The sequence below is a fragment of the Marmota marmota genome, unplaced genomic scaffold, assembly GCF_001458135.2.
Source record: "Marmota marmota marmota unplaced genomic scaffold, marMar, whole genome shotgun sequence".
Classification (NCBI taxonomy): domain Eukaryota; kingdom Metazoa; phylum Chordata; class Mammalia; order Rodentia; family Sciuridae; genus Marmota; species Marmota marmota.
Window position 1 is genome coordinate 16,331,718 of NW_026000026.1, and position 20,588 is coordinate 16,352,305.

At 42.1% G+C, this 20,588-nt stretch overlaps 1 protein-coding gene across 5 annotated transcripts in view; it reads left to right on the plus strand.

Moving 5' to 3' along the window:
• The window catches only part of Ptprt (protein tyrosine phosphatase receptor type T), a 783,764-nt gene that overhangs the window by 162,370 nt on the left and 600,806 nt on the right, over window positions 1–20,588 (plus strand). For all 5 annotated transcript variants that reach the window (XM_048810927.1, XM_048810928.1, XM_048810929.1 and 2 more), the window contains exon 6: window positions 17,480–17,773. In XM_048810927.1, the coding sequence (XP_048666884.1) occupies window positions 17,480–17,773 (294 nt within the window). The remainder of the gene's footprint in view (window positions 1–17,479; window positions 17,774–20,588) is intronic.

Sequence of the window (20,588 nt, forward strand, 5' to 3'; positions counted from 1 at the left end):
TGGAAGTTCCTCAGTAATAAAAGCTACATGTTAAATAAGGTTTTAAATGTATTGTACACTTTCCTGATTGACAGCTGCTCAGTACTGAATCCTTAGGTGAATTGGGGGTTGTACTTCTGCCTTCTTCCTGGTCAGATTCCCTGACAGGATCCTGGAGGACAGCATCCCGTTGGCTTCCTGCCTCCCAGGTGGTAGGTTGTTCTGAGTTTTACTGTCTTACATCTTTTTAATAATTTTGAGCATACTCTTTGAATTTCCCATTTTTTAAAGAGCTATCCATCAAACTGATTGAAAACATAATTTTTAAAATACTATGCTTTTAAAAAAAATAATGAAGAGTGCCACCGAAGCTTTCAAAACAACATAGGCCTATTTGTTCAGCATTTCTGTGTTATAGAGAAACTCTCTGTGGTAGGAAATAGAACCAAGCATAGTTGTGTTTGTCAACTGAATGTTGATTGAACACAATTTTCTGAGGTTTCTGAAATAATTTGTGTGCACTGATGAATTCATGTATAATCCAAAGTAAAAAGTTAATATAGACTTGACATCAAAAGTATAGCTTATAACTAGGAAAAAAATCAATAAACTGAACCTTATCAAAATTTAAACTTTTATTCTGTGGAGATTCATTGCAGGGGCTTGGATTGTGGCTCAGCGGTAAAGCACTCACCTAGCACGAGAGAGGTGCTGGGTTCAATCATCAGCACACATAAAAACAAATAAAATAAAGGTATTGTGTCCAATTACAACTAAATATATATACACATACACATACATACATATATGTATATATTTATTTATTTATTAAAAAAGATTCATTGCAAAGTACATGAAAAGATAAGCTATGGTGTAGAAGAACATGTTTGCCAACCACCTGTGGGAAAAAGGACTAATATTTAGAATCTATAAAGAATTCTTAAAATTCAACAGCAAAAAAAAAAAACAAAGAAATTATAAAATGAGCAAAAGATATGAACAAACATTTCACTGAAGAGGTTATACATGTGGCAAATGAATACTTGAACCAATATTCAGTGTCATTAGCCATTAGGGCAGTATCACAAAAAACCACATCGAGACACCACTACACTGCTTATCAGAAAGTCTTAAAAAGAGTAACACCAACAGAGGTGGAGAGAAATTGTGTTCCTCATATGTTGATGGTGGGAATATAAAATGGCATAGCCACTCTGTAAAATGGTTTGGCAGTTCTAAATCCATATGACTGAGCAATTAAACTCTAAGGCATTTGTCTCAGAGAAGGGAAAACTGACCTTCATCCCCAAACCTGTCCTTCATTGTTCATCATAGCTTTATTAATAATAATAATAATAAAGACTGGAAACAGTCCAGATGACCTCCATTGGGTGAAAGGTTAAACCAGCTACATATATAACACAGAAAAATTCTCAACAATAAAAAGAAATGAGTTAATAAGGCACACAATAGTCTCCATGGTTTTATTCTGTGTGAAAAAAAAGCCAGTCCTAAAAGACCACGTATTGTCATTGTTAGAAATGCAGACCATATCAGTCAATCCCAAGGAATAAAGGTAGAGAAGGAGGAGGATATGGCTATATCAGGAGAACCCTTGTGGTCCAGTTTATCAATGCTTGTCTTCATGGCTTATGGTTTTTGTATCTATTTAAAATTTTTTGCCTACTTCAAGGTCAGGAGGACCCTATTTTACAAAAGACTTATTGTTTGCTTTAGGTCTATGATACATGGGAATTGACATTGCATTGCATATGGTGTGGGGGTAGGGCTCAGTGTTCATTTTTTCCCCATATGGATGCCTACATCTTCCTACCTGTTTTGTTGAGAATACCACTCTTCTCCCACAGTGAAGTGCCATCTTCATCATAAACAAAGTGGTTATGTGTGTAGCTGGATCTGTTTCTGCACTTCATTCTTTTTCTTGATCGGATTTTCTATTTTTGGTTAATACTTTACTTTCTAAATTACTAGAACTTAATGAGAAATTTGATATTCTAAAATGTAAACTGTATGAATTGTGAACCTTTCTAAATATGAGAGATAACTTATGTATCTCTCTTTGGATGAGCCAAAGAGAATTTACACCAGCCTATTTCTATATAAGCCTTTCTTACTTTTTCTTACTTTACTCTTTGTAATATTGTTTTGAGTTTTTCTAACCTTTTGCATTTTATATAAATTTCAGAATTAATTTGTCAAATTATCCACAAAGACTGTCAGATATTTGGTTAGAATAAGCATATAGCTCAACTTGAGGAGAATTTACAACTTTATAATATTGAATTTTCTGGATCATAATATGAAATATCTTTCTATTTATTTAGGCCTTTTAAAATTTACTTCACTAATATTAGTTTTCAGAATAGAGAATTACATGTACATTTATCCATAAACATCTATGTGTATATCCATTGCTAAGTATTGTTATATTTTGTTGATGCTTTCATGGACAGTTATTTTTTTATTAATGAGGTAGAATGTAATGCAGAAAAGGACATAAAGTGCACATAAGCATCCATATAACCATCCTCCAAATACAGGCATAAACATTTTTGGTATCACAGTTACTTTATGGCCCTTCCTAGTCAATTACTCCCTTCCCTAAAACTCACCATTTTTATGGTATCTGCTGCCATTAATTGGGTATGTGGCACTTTTTGCATTTTATTTTATAATGTAGCTAACCTGTAGATTTTAATATATGGTGCTTTGTCCAATTCACTTGTTAATTTTCCTCATAATTTGAGATTTTTTAAAAAATTTGTCTACATATTCAATCATGTAATGGAAATAATGAAAGCTGTGTTACTTCCTTTCCTATCTTTATGTCTTTCATTTCTTTTTCTTGCTTCATTGCACTGGCTAGAACATCTAATAGAATCAGGGAATTCAGGGGCAGACATTCAGTATTTTACTATTGATGATGATGTTAGATTTATATTTTGAACACTCTTTGTCAGATTAAGGATTTTCCTCTTCTTCCTCATGTGCTAAGGGTTTTATCATGAATGGATATTGACTTTTGCCAAATGCTTCCTTGCCATTCTCAGGATGATTACATGATTTTTATCTCTTAGTTTGTTAATATAATGAGTTATACTGAGTGATTTTCTAATATTAAATCAATATCACAGCCTTGGAATAAACCCAACTTGTTCATGAGCCATTATTCATTATAGATATTACTGGATTTGGTTTGTTAATACAATGTGTAGGATTTTTGTCTCCATGTTTATGAGAGAGGTTGGCCTGAAAGTATAACATTTTGCGATACCATTGTGAGTTTTGGGTATGATCATTATCCTAGGCTTGTCCGGTGAATGTGGAAATATTTCTTCTCTTTGTGCTCCTGCCTAAAACTTGTGTGGAGGTGGTATTTCACTGAAGCCTTTTATGTGTGTAAAAATTCAAACATAATTATCCTACATCTTCGAGTGGAATTTGTCCTGGAAAGATGTTTTAGCTCAGTGTATAAGATGTTTCAGTTCAGTGTATAACTCCATGGAAATCATATATTTCTTTGGGTTCCCTGTGCCTATGTTTGAGAAATGCATGAAAAATATGTTAGAAATATCTACAACAGTGTCTGAAATGTCATAAGCAGTGAATTTGCCTTCCCCTCCCCATCTCCTCGTTGTCTCCAACCACAGCAGAATCTAGTGACTGTGGAGGCTACCAGCATGAAGCCATTACTTTTGTTTCCAGAGCTCAGGTGGCCTCTGGTAAAAGGCCCCATTGGCTGTGGGACCTTGATGGATTATTTGTTTTAAAACCCTTTGCCAAAGAGCAGTTATTTAGGTTCTGCTTAGTCTCTTCAGGCTGGGGATGGCAGAGCATGCAGGCAGCCCTACAGGAACGAGGAGGGATTTGGAACAAGCTAATTTTTCAGTTCCTTTACATAAAGGGGCCAATCATCTCTTAAACTCTCCCCTCAAACTGAGTAGGCTATATGGATAAGCCTCTTAATCCATCTGGACACCCCTCCCTGACACTTCAGAGGAGTCAATACTTCCAGTTACTTCTAACCATTTCAGCAGCTTAGAGACTAATTATGCATCTCCCCATTGCACATAGGGATAGGCCAAGGAGAGAAATTTGCACAATAACAGTATCTCTAAAGCCCCAGTCCCCTTCTGTGTGTGCCTTTTTCTCTGTGGCTGGTAGCATAGCAACTGCTGGAGCTGCCTGGTCTCAGGTTGCCCTGAATTGTGTGTTTCTTCCCTTGCTCTCAGCACGTTCGTTTCCTCTACTCTTCATTTTTCTCAGACTTACTCTGGTAAGGCGCTGCAGTGCTACCCCAGGGCTTATTGGCTGTGAGTTCCTGGTCCCAGTGATGTGTGGCTTCCTCGTGCATGGAAGCCGAAATTGATACTATCACCTCAGACATGAGTCCAAAATGCCTCAACTGCTCAGAAGCTTGGGAGGAGAGGTCACAGGAGGGTTGATAAGCTGGTCTGAATGGCCTGTTAATGGAGAGGGCTCTGGGTTGGAGACAAAGACCAGTGTAAGAAACCAAGTCCGGTAGAGATGGGAGAAAGAAATAGCTCACATTTATGTAAAGCCTGTCTTGTTTCAGACATTTACATTCAATCTTCACAAGAAAACCCGGTGAGATGAGATCCTTTCCCCTGATTTTGCATGGGAAAAGTCTGAGGCTCAAGGGTTCTTCTGTAACTTTCCTGAAGTCACACAATTAACTAGAGTTGTGAGTCAATCTGTCTCTGATCCAGTGATCCTGCCTTTCCAGTGTGCCACACTACCCTTGGTAGTGAAAGTGAATTGAAGATACAACGGGGTAAGTGTAGGGTGTTGGGCATGGCATGGAAAGCTGGTGCAGAGGGCTGGGTGCTGGGCTGTGACCTGAGGACGATATCTACTAGGACCAGGCAAGCACTGTGGAGGTCAAAGAAAGACTGTGCCAGGATTCACCCAGACTGTTGAAGACTAGCCTGCATCAGTCCCATTTCCTTTGCCTTTCACATTCACTCAGTGACCAGGTCCTGTCACTCAGTCTCCCAAACCTCTGCTGCCTCTTCTGACTCTGCCACCCAGCCCCATGGCCATCGTGCTAGGCCTCTGATCATCTCTCTCCTCAGTAATTGACATGACTCCCTTATTGGTTCCTGACTCTAGTGTCTCTCCCGAAGACACTAGACTCTTCTCTTCCCTACAGTCAGAGGACTTGTCCCAAATGACCACATGCCTGTGTCACATGACCACTTTCAAAGCCTCAGAATGGAGACCATTTCAGACCTGGTTCCTGCCATTGTCTTTGTTTGACTCTTTCCTGTCTCCCCTCCTCACGTGAGTCTTAGCAAGAGTGACCCCATCTTTACTCATCTCTGCAAAGGCCTCCTCCTCCCACTGATTACTTTTAGCTTCTCCCTTCCTTTCAAGACCTGGTTCAGGATTTGTTTTCTCCAGGAAGCCTTCACGGACTCCGTCAGATCTTGACAGCTCCTTTTGTATTAGTTTCCTATGACTGCACTGGATTGCCATGGACTCAGTAGCCCACAACAACACAAATTTGTTTTCTTAGAGCATCATTACCAGAAGACTATAAGGGCTCAGCAGGGCATCTTGTGTTCTTTTGACGCTCCAAGGGAGAAACCATTCCCTGTCTTTCCCAGTTTCTAGAGGCCCTCAGCTCTCCTGCCTAGTGATCCCTTGCTTCCTCAGCACAGCCACAGTGGGGCATCTTTTCAGTCTCTCTCTGACTGCTGTCTCCCTTTTTCACTCATAAGGACCCTGTGATTACATTGGACCCACCTGCACAACCTGGGATACTCTTCTCCACTCATAATCCCTGCCTCTATCACATCTTCTGAATCCCTTTTGCTATAGAAGTTTGGGGATTAGGATTTGGACATATTTGGGTCTCTTATTCTGTGCACCTTCTGAGTGCATGAGACCCTGGACTTACTACTGCCAAGCCATTTTATTCTGTAGCTCATTGATTTTGCATCTGCTTCACTCTCTAGTGTCTGAGGTTCTTCTAGGGTGGAGACAGTGATTTGCTTTGACCACTATCTTTAGAACACAGCAGAGTCACCCTCAGAGCTTGACTGTTGAACAGAGGACCTTATCTCACCACCTGTCATCTACCTGCTTTGCTCTGCAGCTGACCTGGGGGTTGAGGATACTGGAGCAGTTGAGTGCAATGGTTAAATTCACAGCCTCCAGGGAAAGGCAGCCTGGGTATCCCAGATCCACTGTGTGCTAGCTGCAGGACCTTGGGAAAGACACTTAACTTTTGTGTGTTACTTTCCTCATGGAGAAAATGAAAATGCTTATAATGTCTACCTGTATTAGTCAGCATCCAGGAATCCCCAAATCACACCAGGTATTTCAAACAGCTTCCTATTGATGCCAATTCATTGCAAAAGCGGTGGAAGTTTGCCAGAGCAAAAGGGGACACCAGAGTAGCCAAGAATGGCAGGAAGCAGGGACTACATCTGCAGCTGGGTAACCAAAAGAAATGGAGGTGGAGTTATGGGTCCTAGACACCTGGAGGAAGAGCCCTTTAGAGCTAGTGCTGGAACCTCTGAAGAGGAAGATCCTTCTTCAGCTATCGGGAAACTGCTGTTTCCTCTTCTGGTAACTCTAAAGAGATGCTGTGATGTGGGTTCTATAAGCCCAGAAGAAATTGAAGCCCAGTACACAGCTGTCCTGTTGCTAGAATAACCTCGATACAGGAAGAGAGCATCTCCTTCCCTCTTCTGTCTTCTAGTCTCCTTCTAGAGTGTCTGATCTTTAGGACAAAGCCAAAACCAGCTAGTAAAAGAGTCTGGAAAGAGGATAGTTTGAGGAGTTCCAGCCTCAGGGTCATTGAACTGATTATAAGAGTAGGGTTGAAGGCAAAAAGACCAGAAATTTAAAAAAAACTAGCACATTCCTTTAGTTTCCTTCTCTGTAAATTACAACTCTGATAATACTTACCTTATGGTGTGATATGAGGAATAAATGAGTTCATATAAGTAAATCTTGGTATAACACTAGGCACGTAGCACTGGGAGAATTAGTTACCTGGCTGTAGTGATAATAACAGGCTTCACCATTGTACTGGGGTATAGACCGGGATGTCTTTGGAACTCAGAGATCCAAACTGGAGAAGGCATGAGTTCCTTTTACCCAATTCCCCATGGCAGGGCTGCTGGGCAAATGGGACAGAGAAAGCAAGGAATGCCTTTACTGCTCTGGGACAAGCTGCTTCTGCCGTGTGGCCTCTTATTTCATAGCTTTACAATCCTGGTTCTCCTCTCTGGAGAAGAAGGACTCTTGATTTAAGCTTTCTGTGAACTCCTGATTAGCAGGCAAGGAAAAAAAAGGCTCTTCTAGAGTGATTGCTCTGCTCTTAATTTGGGGAAGTGGCCCAGCAAAGCATAATCTTGAAAATGATGAGGTGCTAGGGGAGAAAGAACAGCCCAGGGCTGTGCAGATAGGGTGTTGCAAGTCATAAAATCTCATCTAGTGCTAAGTCGTTATGGAATTATGCATTTCTAAATGACTTCCTGGGTTGTGACGTGACTGTGTTCAGTAGACTGAGGCTGAGCTTGGTGTTAATTAGCTTTCTGTGTCTGTGATCGAAACACCTGACAAGAACAACTTAGAGGAGAAAATGTTTATTTGGGGTTCATGGTTTCAGAGGTTTGGTCCATGGAGGCTGGTTCCATCACTGGGGGCCCCAAATGAGGCAGAGCATCATGGTGGAAGGGGGTGGTAGAGGAAAGCTGCCTAGCTCATTGCAGCAAATTATCAGTCCATCAAATGGATTAGTCCACTGAATGGTCGCATCTCTCTCTTAATTTAATCATTTCACATCTGAACAATCCTGCGTTAACACAGGAGCTTTGGAGGGACACAAATAATAAGTCCTTAAATTTATTTTCTTGCAGAAATACTGGTTGGGATACCCCCCTGATGGATCCACTTTATCATGACATAGGAAGGGGAAAGTATTTGATGGAATCTTTTTGTCTCTCTATGGAGAGCTCAAAGTGGAGATGCCATCTAAGTTGCTAGTGACTGCTGAATTGCCCGCTAGTGGCTGGTGGGAGTGTGATGATAATAGTAACCAACACAGTGTACTTGTTATGTGCTAGGACTATTCTAGGAGTATCAAATATAATCATTAGTTAATCTTCAATGACATCCCCCATAAGAGAAGTGTTATTGTTATCCCCATTTTATAGTTGGGGCATCTGAGACACAGAAAGGTTAAGTAACATGCCTTGCTTTTCATAATATGTTAGGTCGGATTTTTCCATAATCCAGAGACAAAGATTTGAAAGTAGTTTATCTGGAAGTTGAAGGGACTGTTGATAAAATGGAGCAGAAGTGAAGCATAGGAGGAAGGCCCCTCAAGGGTGCATTAATGAGTTGTAGCCCTGGGGATACCAATGTTTAATTCAACCAGGATCATTTAAAAGACTGAGTGAAACCATCCCATTGTCCTACCAATGTCCAAGGAAACTGGGATGCCTACCCACTTAAATTTCGTATTTCAGTGGGTAAATGTTGTTTCTGGGAATGGTAACACCTTGGCACATCAGTCTGTCTTGCAATCATAATCCCATGGCAGTAGAGAGTCACCTAGCAGGGAGAGATGTCAGTGCTAGAGGTGAGCAGTCACCTGTGCATGGAGGTGCTAACCAAGAAGTCTGCAAGAGGTCTTTGGGGTAGATCAAGGGAATGTGGGCTGAGTGCTACCAACATCTAGAACATAGGGCTAAAAGTAGCAGAGCTGGGATTCAAACTCATTCAATTCTGATGCTAGAATTCCATCTTAAGATAGACTCAAATATGATGAGGATAGTAAAATAGTGAAAACCACATCGTAGAAATAAATTGCTTAGGATCCTAAGAACTAACAATATTTGTGCCAGAAAATAGAATAGTAAGGGTCCATGACTCCTGCTCTCAAGGACCATCATACTGGGGAGATGCATACGGAAGACCCACTCAAGGGCCTGGGGACACTGGAAAAAAATGCCCTTGGTCCATGTCCTTGAACATTTCACAGTCTGGGGAGACCCATCAGGTAGCCTACATACAGTGTGCAAGTTCTGGGATGAACATGTACCCAGGAAGCACCAATGAGAAGCCTCTCTATGGCAGGGCAGGCTGTCCGTCTCTGTGTACCTCTCTCCTGTCGCCATGAGTACTGGCAGCTAAAGGATTCTTGTTCCCTCTTGTACTGTGTTGAATAATGTTCCCTTAAAACTCATGTTTTTTCCTGAAACCCTGGAATGTGGTCTTATTTGAAAATAGCATCTTTATGGAGATAATTCAAATTAAAATGAGGCCAAATAGAGTAGAGTGGGCCCTGATCCAATATGCCTGGAGTCCTTATAGGAAGAGGGAAATTTGTGCACAGAGCACAGATGGGGGAGAACACCATGAAGACGGGGGTGGGGAGGGGAGTGATGCTGGCAATGCCAACAAAGATCCAGGACTGCCGAACACCAGAGGCTAGAGGAAGCGAGGGAGGATTGTTTCCTAGAGCCTGCCAACGGAACAGGGTCCTGCTGACACCTTGATTTCAGATGTCCAGCCCCTGGAACTATGACACAATAAATCTCTGTTGTTTAAGCCACCCAGTTGTGGTCCCTTGTTACAGAACTCCTAGGAATCATCCACTCCGAATCCCTGTCCTTAGCCTTGTGACAGCTGCCTGTCTGGGGACGGAGGGTGATGCCTCTGTTCCCCAGAGCAGCTGATAGCCAATTATGGACACACAATTCTGGTCCCCTTCCCTCAATGAAGACTAAATCTGTGGTGTGGTTTGTGTCTAGAGCTCCCGTGGGATTATGTGGAACTTAGTCTGCTATCAAACGCCAATCCCTTGTTCCGCTTCTACCTTTGCACTATCCTGCCTCCTTCTGAAAAGTCTCCAATCAGTCACTTGCATAGAATCCTCGTCTCAGGCTCAGCTTGTTGGGACCTCCTGCTACCATACCACAGAACACAGAGAACACAGTCTCAGGGGGGAGAATATCCAGAGGGTCATCCCAGAGGAGAGTTAAACCTTTAAGGACAAGAAAAAGTCAGGTGGCTTGAGAAAAGGAAGAGTGATCGGCAGAAGAACAGCACAAGCAGAGACATCTGCTACTTTCATGTCACTTGTGTGTGAAGTTGGGAGGGGGGGAATAGAAGTCAGTGGACAGTGAACCTGGGCGGGTGAGAGAGGTCTCCTCTGGGAAGCCAGGTGTGCTCTCTCACTTTTAAGAGTCTTCACCTGTTGTGTGGACAAGTGTGCTCCTTCTCCCTGTAGGTCTTCAAGTTAAGTCACAGTTAAGTCACAGGCACGTGCTGGGGAATTAAGCAGATATATACAATGATGTCCTGTGTACCTCCCATGTCTATGGTTACTGCTGCCGGCTTAACAAGGAGCTAGATAGTTCCAGATCTGGCTTCTCCTTCTCTTCCACTTTTGTGGCCTCAGACAAGGTTCTTAATCTCCCTCAACCACAGGAATCTATTAGCAGGAGCTGGTATAGTGGAGTGAATACAAGCACCGCCCTGGAATCTCAAAATTGAAAGCTGGCTCCTTCTCTTACTAGCCTGGTAATTGTGATCAATTAACTTCCTGAAGCCTTAGGTTTGCTTTTTCTGTTTTGTTTCATATATAAAATGGGATTGATAATAGCACCTGCTTGAATGCGTTTAGAAGGATTAAGTGACACGGTGCATCTAAAGTCCTCAGCACAGTGCCTGGCACCCAGCTAATCCTCAGGGAGCATTCTTACTCTGTGTCTTCACAGTCCAAGGAGCTGGAACTCCATGGGTTCACTGCACATGAGACACTTTACTACTGAGGAAAGAGTGCAGCCTCTGAGAAGACCAGGGATTCAATGTTGTTTCTGATTACTGCTGGTGTGAGAGTGGATGGGCTGGTTACCTGTATCTGCTCTCACACATCAAGCATCAGCCTTGATATCCACCTCCATAAAATAGAAGTGCTATTATTTGCTTCATGGGTCACTGTAGGGAAACGGAAGAGGAAGCAGGTAAAGCACTCTAAGTAGAATCACAGGACTCTTTGAAAGTCAACTCTAATCGCAGATGGAGTTCCTTGAGCAGTGGCCAGAAGTGGCCAGGACCTCTCCTTGCTAGTGAGCTATTGGTGGGGAACTGGCTGGACAAATGGAACAGTTGATTCCTGACACTTGATTCCTGCTACCTAGTTCCTGGGGAGATGGAAGAGGAGATTGGCTGTGAAGAACCATTTGGCGGGTCATACAAATAAAATCTTAAGATATAAGTTATTTATTTAAAATGCTTATCTTTATAATTGATAGCCAATAAAGGCTTATTGGAGGGTGTTTTTAGAAAAACAAGAAAGAAAAGGAAAAAAGGAAAGAAATCTGCCATTTCCTTACAACCTTAAGAAGAACCATCAACATGTCGGTATATTAATATCTAGATGTTTTAATGGGTTTAGGTAGGTGAGATTTTATTTTCTTGAATTTAGTTGAAGTTAAGACTTCTGTGCCTATGGAGGGTGTCTGAGGAGGACATCTTTCTGGAGGAATTTGTGGTGTCCATTTTCAGGATGGTCACCAAAGCCATGGTTGGCCCTTCAGAGTGAAGCAGCTTGATCTTAAGTGTTAACTAAATGCCATCTGGAAGAAGGGTGCGGAGCTCCGTCTTCTCACAGTGTGGGCTGTGTCCAGCTCAATGTGGTGTGAGGTGGCTCTCTTCTTCCAGGATCTTAGAAAGAAGGGCCTTTCATTAGCTAACCCCCGCATAGGACCCATCCTTATAGTACCCCAGATCCTCATCCCAGAGGTGATGGCATGATCCATCCCAAGGTGCCCTGGGGTATACCTTCAACTCGTTTTCTCTAAGGAAGAGTAAGTAGACAGCACTTTTCTGCATTTTATTTATTTATTTTAGAATCTGAGTGTCTTTCTATGGACTTCACAAACACGCCACAACTTATCTGGCCATAACATTCTTGGCACATGAAATACTCCTGTAAAACCTGAGTGTGTGCCATACCATTGTCCAGATAATAATGGTTAGGAGTGAAGACCCCTAGCAGGCTGCCCTGGTCCCAATCCTTGCTCTTTGAATGACTGATTGTTTGACACTGATTGAGTTATTTAATGTATATCTCTTTCTTCATTTTAGAAATGTGTGAATTACAATAGTATCTACCCACAGAGTTCCTGTGAAAATTAAGTCAGTCACTATTTTAAAGTGCTAAGAGCAGGGACAGGTGCCTAAGAATGTGCAGTACATGGTAGCTGCCACTGCTGTCATTCATACTTATTATTATCACCATCTTCTTCGACACGTACAGGTGTTTCATATTGGAATGATCAAGGCTGGGAACTCATTTTTTAGTCTTTTTATTTTGATGGGCAGATGTATTTCTTTAGATGCTTGTGGGAATTTTTAGTGAGTCTTGTGTTTAAAAAATATCACTAGTCCATGGTAAGCTTGAGTCTTATCATTGATCTCATCTGGAACCCACTGTGTTCTTCATAGTCTGCAAACTTGGGTCTTCATTTCAGAAAAGTTTTCTATAATTATGTCTTTGATTGCTGTTCAGTGCTACTTGTCTGATGTCTTTCCCCCTAAATACTGGCAATGCTTAGCCTTGGTGTCCATTCTTCCACTTTTTGTAATGTTCTCCTTCTTCCTCTTATCCATTTTCATTGTTGCTTCCCCTATAACCTCTTGTTTTTAGGAAAGACTATGAAATAATTTTCTACCCAGTTAAATAAGATTTCAAGTGTTTTTGACTATTGGCTGTGTATCAGGCAAGGACATAAAAACTTGTTCCTGTGGGCACCTATGGTGGATTGGATACTGTCTGTTTTTAGTCTAGGGGACAGTGAGGAGTCAGGGCTACTCCTGGGATCTCCCAGTCAGGATAGAGCCAATGAGGACACTGTGGGCCAATTACAAAGTTTAGAGACGTTTACAACATGGATCATAAGCCAATCTTATTTTCTATTCTCAAGGTAAAAATATTGAGAAGTACAAAGATTGGGTGGCTTCTATCTCTATGGACCACCAGGGTTACATATCTGGTAAGGCCAGGACCCTGGCCCTGTTGAGTTTCCATTCATCTTTGGATCCTCCAGCCATTTTATTTAATGAAACAGCACTACTTACAAACTCGTAGACTAGCTAATTGGAGTGGCACTTTGGAACACCTTGGTGCCTAGACCTGTGGTCTATGCAACTAAGAAGTTATGCAGCAGATTTGGAAAACAACAAGTATGGTTAAGTTAAAGATGCAAGGAAAGCTGGTCCATGTGTGATAAGTGGCATTTGTAAGAGAATGGAAGGGAACATGGTGGACATGTGTGTCTGTTATGTGCCCATGTTGGCAGGTGGATTGGGGCAGGGTGTTCCTGAGGACTTCTGTGACTCAGGAAGTTGAAATGCAATTAAGGAGGCAGCCAGGTGAAGGGAAGGGGCATTGGGAAGTGTTGGAGACCCAGTCATCCTCACCTGAACCGTGTCAAGACCCACTTCACATCTTAGAAACATACAGTTTTTCTCAAATGTTTGATTTCTGACTGGAGCAGACAATACACACACACACACACACACACACCACTGGATCATGGGCTATTTGAAGCACTTTTGCTCTCTGTGGGAATTTCTGGGAGTCAAACTGTTACAAGTGCTCACAGCAGGGAAAAGAAAGACAGAATTGGTCTGGAGATTGCTGCCTGAGGATGAGGCTGAATCACATTAAGAGGTCACCTCACCATCTACACGTGGAAGGAGAGCTCTGGCAGGCAGCTCATGGACAGCTGCCGCTCAGGTCCTGTGGTCCGCTCATGAGGTCCTTGTCCTCACCGTAACGTGCTTTGATGTCTGACTAGAAGGAATAGAGGCCATCTCTCAGCTCAGGTTGCAGCTTCCTAGAAGCAAATCTGCCTCCCTCTTGATTGGTTTCCAAATTTTGTGAGCACAGATGCTATCAGATGTCAAAGCGTTACTCCAGGCTTTGCACAGTCGACTGGGCAGGGGTCAGGGAAAGAGAGGGCTTGGTTGTGTCTTGTGTGAAAAGACTCACGGATGAGAACAGTCATGTGTCTGCCCAACCTGTTTTTAGGAAACTATCAGGGCTTCAAGATCTGAATGAGGGTGTCAATAGAATTACTTGATTAGAAGTTAATGGTACAAGGTTGGAGGTTCATTTCTACCAAATTTTCTGAGGCTCAGTTCTGACTAATATTTAGTGGTACTCTTCCCAGCCTCTGGGTCACAGATATTTCCTTCTGTTCTTGGCATAGACCCAGCAGGGGTTATGCATGGGTTTCACAGGGTTCATGGATTCCTGAAATGGTGTACAGAACTCCAGGTAATGTGCTGCTGTGAATTTTCCTGGGAAGAGAGTTTGGAATTTCCCATGAGATTTTCAGGACCTATTACCAAAAAGTAAAAACTACTGGTTTAGACTTTCCTTAAAGACTCTTCTGGTTAATTACACAAACATCTCAAGTACAAGAGGGGGTGGGGAGGGGCAGCCCTCTGGTCTCGAGCTCTGCTGCTCTCCTCCCACTCTTCTAGCTTAACCCAGCTCTGCCTGGGTCTCTGTCTCCTTCCCAATGACTCTAGTGGTCTCGGGATCACTCTCGTCCTCTAAATTTGATTTTATGGCCATGTAACATTCACTGCATTATCTTGTATGAGGAGGATCGATACAAGTAAACATGAGTTTTCTATGCATTTTCAAGATCATGCTGCTTAATAATATATATGTTCTGTGTCTTACTCCTGCTTCTGTCTCTATGGACCACCAGTCCATGTGTGTGGCTAAGAATGCCAACTGTACACCAACCCACCACTGAAAGGAAAAGGACAAAACAAAGCAATAATCTGATGACTTCTTGGTGCCAGAAACAGAGACATGATAATGAACATACAAAATCTATCACGGTGACTAGTCTCCATGACCAATCTACACATGAACTTGTGAACCCGCGAGTTATTTGACATAGGACATTTATACAGTCATGGAGATGTTTGCTGTTATTCTTGACCTACCATTAGAAACACGTGAGAAGACACAACATTTGGGAGGATAAATACCTTATTATTTTTCTGATGATCAGAAATGGAAAACACTGAAGTAGAAGAGCAGAAAACTATGGTGAACAGTCAATGGAAGAGGGCTTAATGTAACCACTTGCTGGGCCCCCAAAGCATTAAAGTCTGCTGCTCTTAAATCTGTCCAGGGCCAGTGTGTGAATTATTATATTAAGGAATTAGTTAGCGTCATCACAGAGCTACAGAATATCACCCTGGGGGCCTCATTGGAGACTGATGGAAACTCTAGAGGGTTGATATTGGCGATCAAAGGGTCTTTATATTTAAAATGCACAAAGGATGAGCCTAGAAATTATCTGCCTGCCAACTTAACTTCTCTACCTGGAACAAATTATCCAAAAATCAATTTGCAAACACCTTTGAGATAACAAGGTCTTGAGTAATAACCCCCATGGCTTTCTAAAGAAAAGCATATACCTTGACTAATCTGCTTAATTTCCTTCTCTGACCAAAAGGCAGGCTACAATAGAGGCAATCTGAAGTTGTCCTTTAAGATTTGCTTCAAGTCACACTGAGAAAATATTGCCCACCCCTGTTTCACAGAAAATTATTCTGTTTCTGAAGAGTCTTCACTGCTAGGTAATTAATTAGAAGAGAAATGCTGAGTGAGTCTTATCCCAAAGCACACACCCGAGTTCCAAACTAGAACTCATACTTACCTTCACCCATATGAGTAGCCCAGAGCCTTTCTGGGACTGACATGTTCTTGAATACATCTGCATTGCACTCCATCCCTAAGTACCTCCTCAACCCCACCTTTTTATTTTACTGTAGGAATCACTGGCTCATTCATGTCCCTTGATAGATAACCCCATTCCTGGCCTTTGGTCCTAAGAAAATATCAGACAATAAGGACTGCAATCATTTGCACAAAGATGTTCACTACAACATCATTTATAACAGCAAAACTTCAGAACAAGTCACATGTCCAACAATGGGAGCATAATTAGTGTGATAACCCGATGGATCATTCTGTAGCTATTAAAGACAGTGAGAGCAAAGTCCATCTAACATATAAACCAAGTCCTCAGGATGTAATAAATGAAGGAAGAGAAACAACTCTGCACTGGATCTCTGAGTTATTATAGCCACATTAAAATTATAAGTATATGAATAAAAATTGGAATGAACATAGAGAAATAAAAATGCCTGGTACATTGGCTGGTGGGGAAGAGGGCTATTTCTTCTTTCATTTTGTTTATTATTATTCACTGCTTTTTGTTAAGAATAAGAATAACAATCATCCAGTTTGCTGTTAAATAGGGATATCAAGAGCCAAACAGCCTTCCAAGGGGAGAGCCCATCTGGGAAGGCATGCAGAAGTTGGTTTCTTCCTGTCTTATCTGTTTCTTGACCTTGGTTAGATGACCTGATTGCTTGGGTTTCCCAGATTTTCACCCATAAAAATAGAGGCAATTAACATTGCCTAAGAAGTAAATGAAATAATATGTGTGAAATTTCCTGGTCTCTAAAAATTTCAAAAGAACTCTGTACAGTGTCCATGCCTATAATCTTAGATACTGGGGAGGCTGAGGCAGGAGGATCCCAAGTTTGAGGCCAGCCTGGGCAACATAAGACCCTGTCTCAAAATGGAATATTTAAAAAATGGGCTGGGGATGTAACTCAGTGGAAAATGCCCTTGGGTTAAATGCCCAGTATCCACTCCACACACACATATGTGCACACATGAATAAGCACATAAAGAAGTACTTCCTTTCTGCAGCTCTTCCAATAGGTCACCATAAATACTGTTAAAATTCTGGCATGTTTAGCTGACAATATGGAACTTAATGGAAGGGAGGTAGCAATGCAGAGCAGGTAACTCAGCAGGACTTTTCCTTTGACCTTGGATTCCTACTGTGTCCACTATGGCCAAGGGCTTTTTCTCTGCTGGACAGAACCTGCCACAGTGTGGAAGCAGCTGAATTCCTGTTAGGCCACCATCCTTATTCAACCTAGGCTCATATCACACTCCAGGGAGGACTTCTACTAACAATCTATGTGTTTGGATGTAAAAATGCTTATAAACTACAGATCCCCTCAAATTTTGTGTCAAAACTCACTTTATAGTAAAGGCAAGTTCACTTGAGGATAGGAAGCAGAGGATTCCTCCTGGTGGCCTTGCTGTATACTGGAGAAACCATGTCCCACAGTGTCTTTTTCTTTTTTCTTTCTTCTTTCAATGAAGGAGATATGGTAGGTGTTGGCTATAGATTCTGAACAAATGTCTACTCAGGTTACACTGACAGAAACCTAAAAACTAAAGCAGGAGGTGAATGTGTCCAAAAGGGTCATAGGAATGTTTTACACGGCTGTGCCTGGACTCTGTCCCTCCCCCTCACTTGCTCATCTGTAAACCACAGAGGCTGAAAGTCCTGTGTTGATGCTTGTCTTGCAGAGCCTCCCACCCCCATCGCCCCTCCAGAGCTGCTGGCTGTGGGGGCCACCTATCTGTGGATCAAGCCCAACGCCAACTCCATCATTGGGGACGGCCCTATCATCCTGAAGGAGGTGGAGTACCGTACGACCACGGGCACCTGGGCCGAGACCCACATAGTTGACTCTCCCAACTACAAGCTGTGGCATCTGGACCCCGACGTGGAGTACGAGATCCGGGTGCTGCTCACACGGCCAGGAGAGGGTGGCACAGGGCCACCGGGGCCTCCCCTCACCACCAGGACCAAATGTGCCGGTAAGCACCACCTCCTTCTTCTTGGATCCATTGTGAGCCGCTGGGCCATCGGGTTACTGATCCTCCTCTTGCCCAGGTGACTTTGGTGTGAGTGTGCTTACGCTGTGGAGAAAGAGAGTCAAGGTCTGGGTTTGGCCTTAGAGGGCCTCTGGCTCTGGACTGTGATTCTAACCAAGAACCTCATGACTAACTGTGTCACGGAGAAGTTCCTGGTTCTGGCAGTGATTCTGATGGGACACTGACTCTATTGATGTGGCTCTGCGAACCCCTGATATCATTTGTAGTTTGAGGCTTTCTGGTGCTAATCATGCCTCTGAGGGCTCCCAGCCCTGCTTCTCTGAAGGTTCTTGGCTCTGACTTTCTGAGGGCTTCTGGTTCTTACTGTGTCCCTTGAAGGCCTCATTTAGACTATACCTCTGTGGCCTTCTGATTCTGGTTGTACGTCTAGCATGTGTCTGATTTCAACTTTGTCCTTAAAGATCCATGGCTGGGGGGTGACCCTGGGATTTGGTCATTTCACTGTTGGTTCATAGTTTGAGTTTTGTCTCTGAGGAGCTCCTGGTGCCAACTTTGTCTTCAGTGCCTCCTGGTTCTGATGGTGTCTCAAAGTTGATTCTGGAGCTGCCTGAGTCCCTCAGAGTTTTCTGATTCTGGATCCTCTGAGGCTCCTGGCTCCTAGCGAAGTCCAGGTTGGGGCTGTTTTTCTAAGGCCCGTCTGGATGCTACGATATCTCCTTGGGCTTCTGGAGCTGTTTCACTCAAGTTTCTGGATGTTGCTAAAGAATCTTCTACCTGGGGCTATATGTGGGAGGGTCCTTTGGATTCAGTTGTATTCGTGAGGCCTCCTGGCTTTGATGGTATTTTTAATAAGGGACTTTTGACTGGGACTGTATTCCTAAGATGTTCTTGGCTTTGAATGCAACTCAAGAAATTAGAAGAAGTTGATGTAGTTGTTTTGTTTTTCTTTCAAATCATATTATTATCTATTTTTTTCAGTCTAAGTAACCATTCATACATGAAGGAATCAAGGCTCAGTATCTTAAAACTTTTTGTCCAATGTCATAGAGTTGGCGAATGTCATAGTCAGGATTTGCACTCAGGTTTTCTGACTCTAACCCCCTTGATCTCTGGTTGCATCAAGATGAATAGAGAGGTAGATGCTGTGGGCATGGTGCACAGAGCGGGGTGTTGCACTGTGGGGAGGGGCCATTCAGGGAAGAAGGCAGTATTGACTTCCAAGGGAAAAGGGGTCACTGATGGAATTCTGGGGTGCGGGGAGTGAAGGGTCCCTCAGAAGAGAGACATGGAACAAAAAGCAAAGTATGTAAATTCTGCTATAAGGTGACACGTTATAGCAGTGCTAAAAATCACTGTTCTGTGCCCCATACTAAGATGAATACCATACTACGATGAATGCCATATAATTATGAGAAAAAAAAATAATGGGATTAGGAGCACCTCATACTTCATCAGTGACACAAAAAGAGAGGAAGCTATTAAAAATGGCGGCACAAGTTTACACGTGTCGAATGGCTAAGAAGTGCATGAGTACCATAATACATATGGTAGATGACCTTGAGAACTTCAGATGTTCCCTTGTGGGGGTGCAAGTCAGAGGGCTGGCAGCCTGTGAGATACTGTAAAGTGCTAGCAGGATGGCCCTCTGAGGCTGGTGGAAGGGTATACACCAGATACTGACCGGTGTGGCTCACAGCACACCTGGTGAACTCAGGGAGTGGGCAGGTGTTAGGGGTGTGTGTGTGTGTGCTTGTTTTGTGCATCTCATTTTGTCTGGATGCAGTTTTGTACTTCACTGATGTTTTTTTGCATACAAAATTATCCACAAGAAAACTTATAATTTGCATTAAGCTTAAACAGCTCCCTGATAGAGCAGGTGTTTTAGAACAAATTTGAGTTTTCAACTGTTTTGGAAATAAATTTGAATGTTCTAGCAGAATTAACTGGAACCATCCCTAAATATCTCAGAAGTATATCTTGTAGCATGTAAGCCAAGGGAAGCGAGTATTTCCATTTCTTGGAAATATTGCTTTGAAAGTTATTGAAGCACTATGATGAACAGAGATGCCATTTTTTAAATTATTTTCAAAACTGGCCTTTGGTAAAATTCCTCATTGAAACCTGATTATGAAACTTACTACTTTAAAAGGACATAAGGGTATGTTATTAAACCGGATAATACCTTATCTCAGTTTTGCAATGCAATCGTCATCCATAAAAATAATTGATTTGATTCTACTGATGAGACTACTCTCTTTCCATGGGGTAAATGTAAGAGTTGTCAGTTGATCTTTATAAATGATATTCAAAGTACTTTATCAGCCCCCATGGACTTATTTGCTGATGATCATATAATACATTTGGAAATTCAATTGCAAGATGATCGTCTCAATAAAAATTTACAATCTATTGCAAACAGTTGCCACAACTGTATAATGGATTTTACATGTTGAAAACACAATGATCTGACTATCACTATAAAAATTATGACTTGGAATGCCATTTTTGATATTATATTTCAAGAAATGCTGGTGTTTAAGTAAGTTACAGCTAAAATCTTGAATAACCCACATTCTACAAAGTGTGTCATCAAGAAAATAATATCATTTCTCTCATTGCCTCTGATGGTAGAATGTTCTTTGCTTCTTAATTAATTTTTAAGAGAATGCCAGGACTGCTATCCTTTATTGGCATTGGTAGTCTGAGTTTTCTCTCCTTCCCCTATTCTATTATTAATCACACTGAAAATGTACTCATTATTTTACAAAACCAGAAAATGAGAGAGTGTGGAATGTGG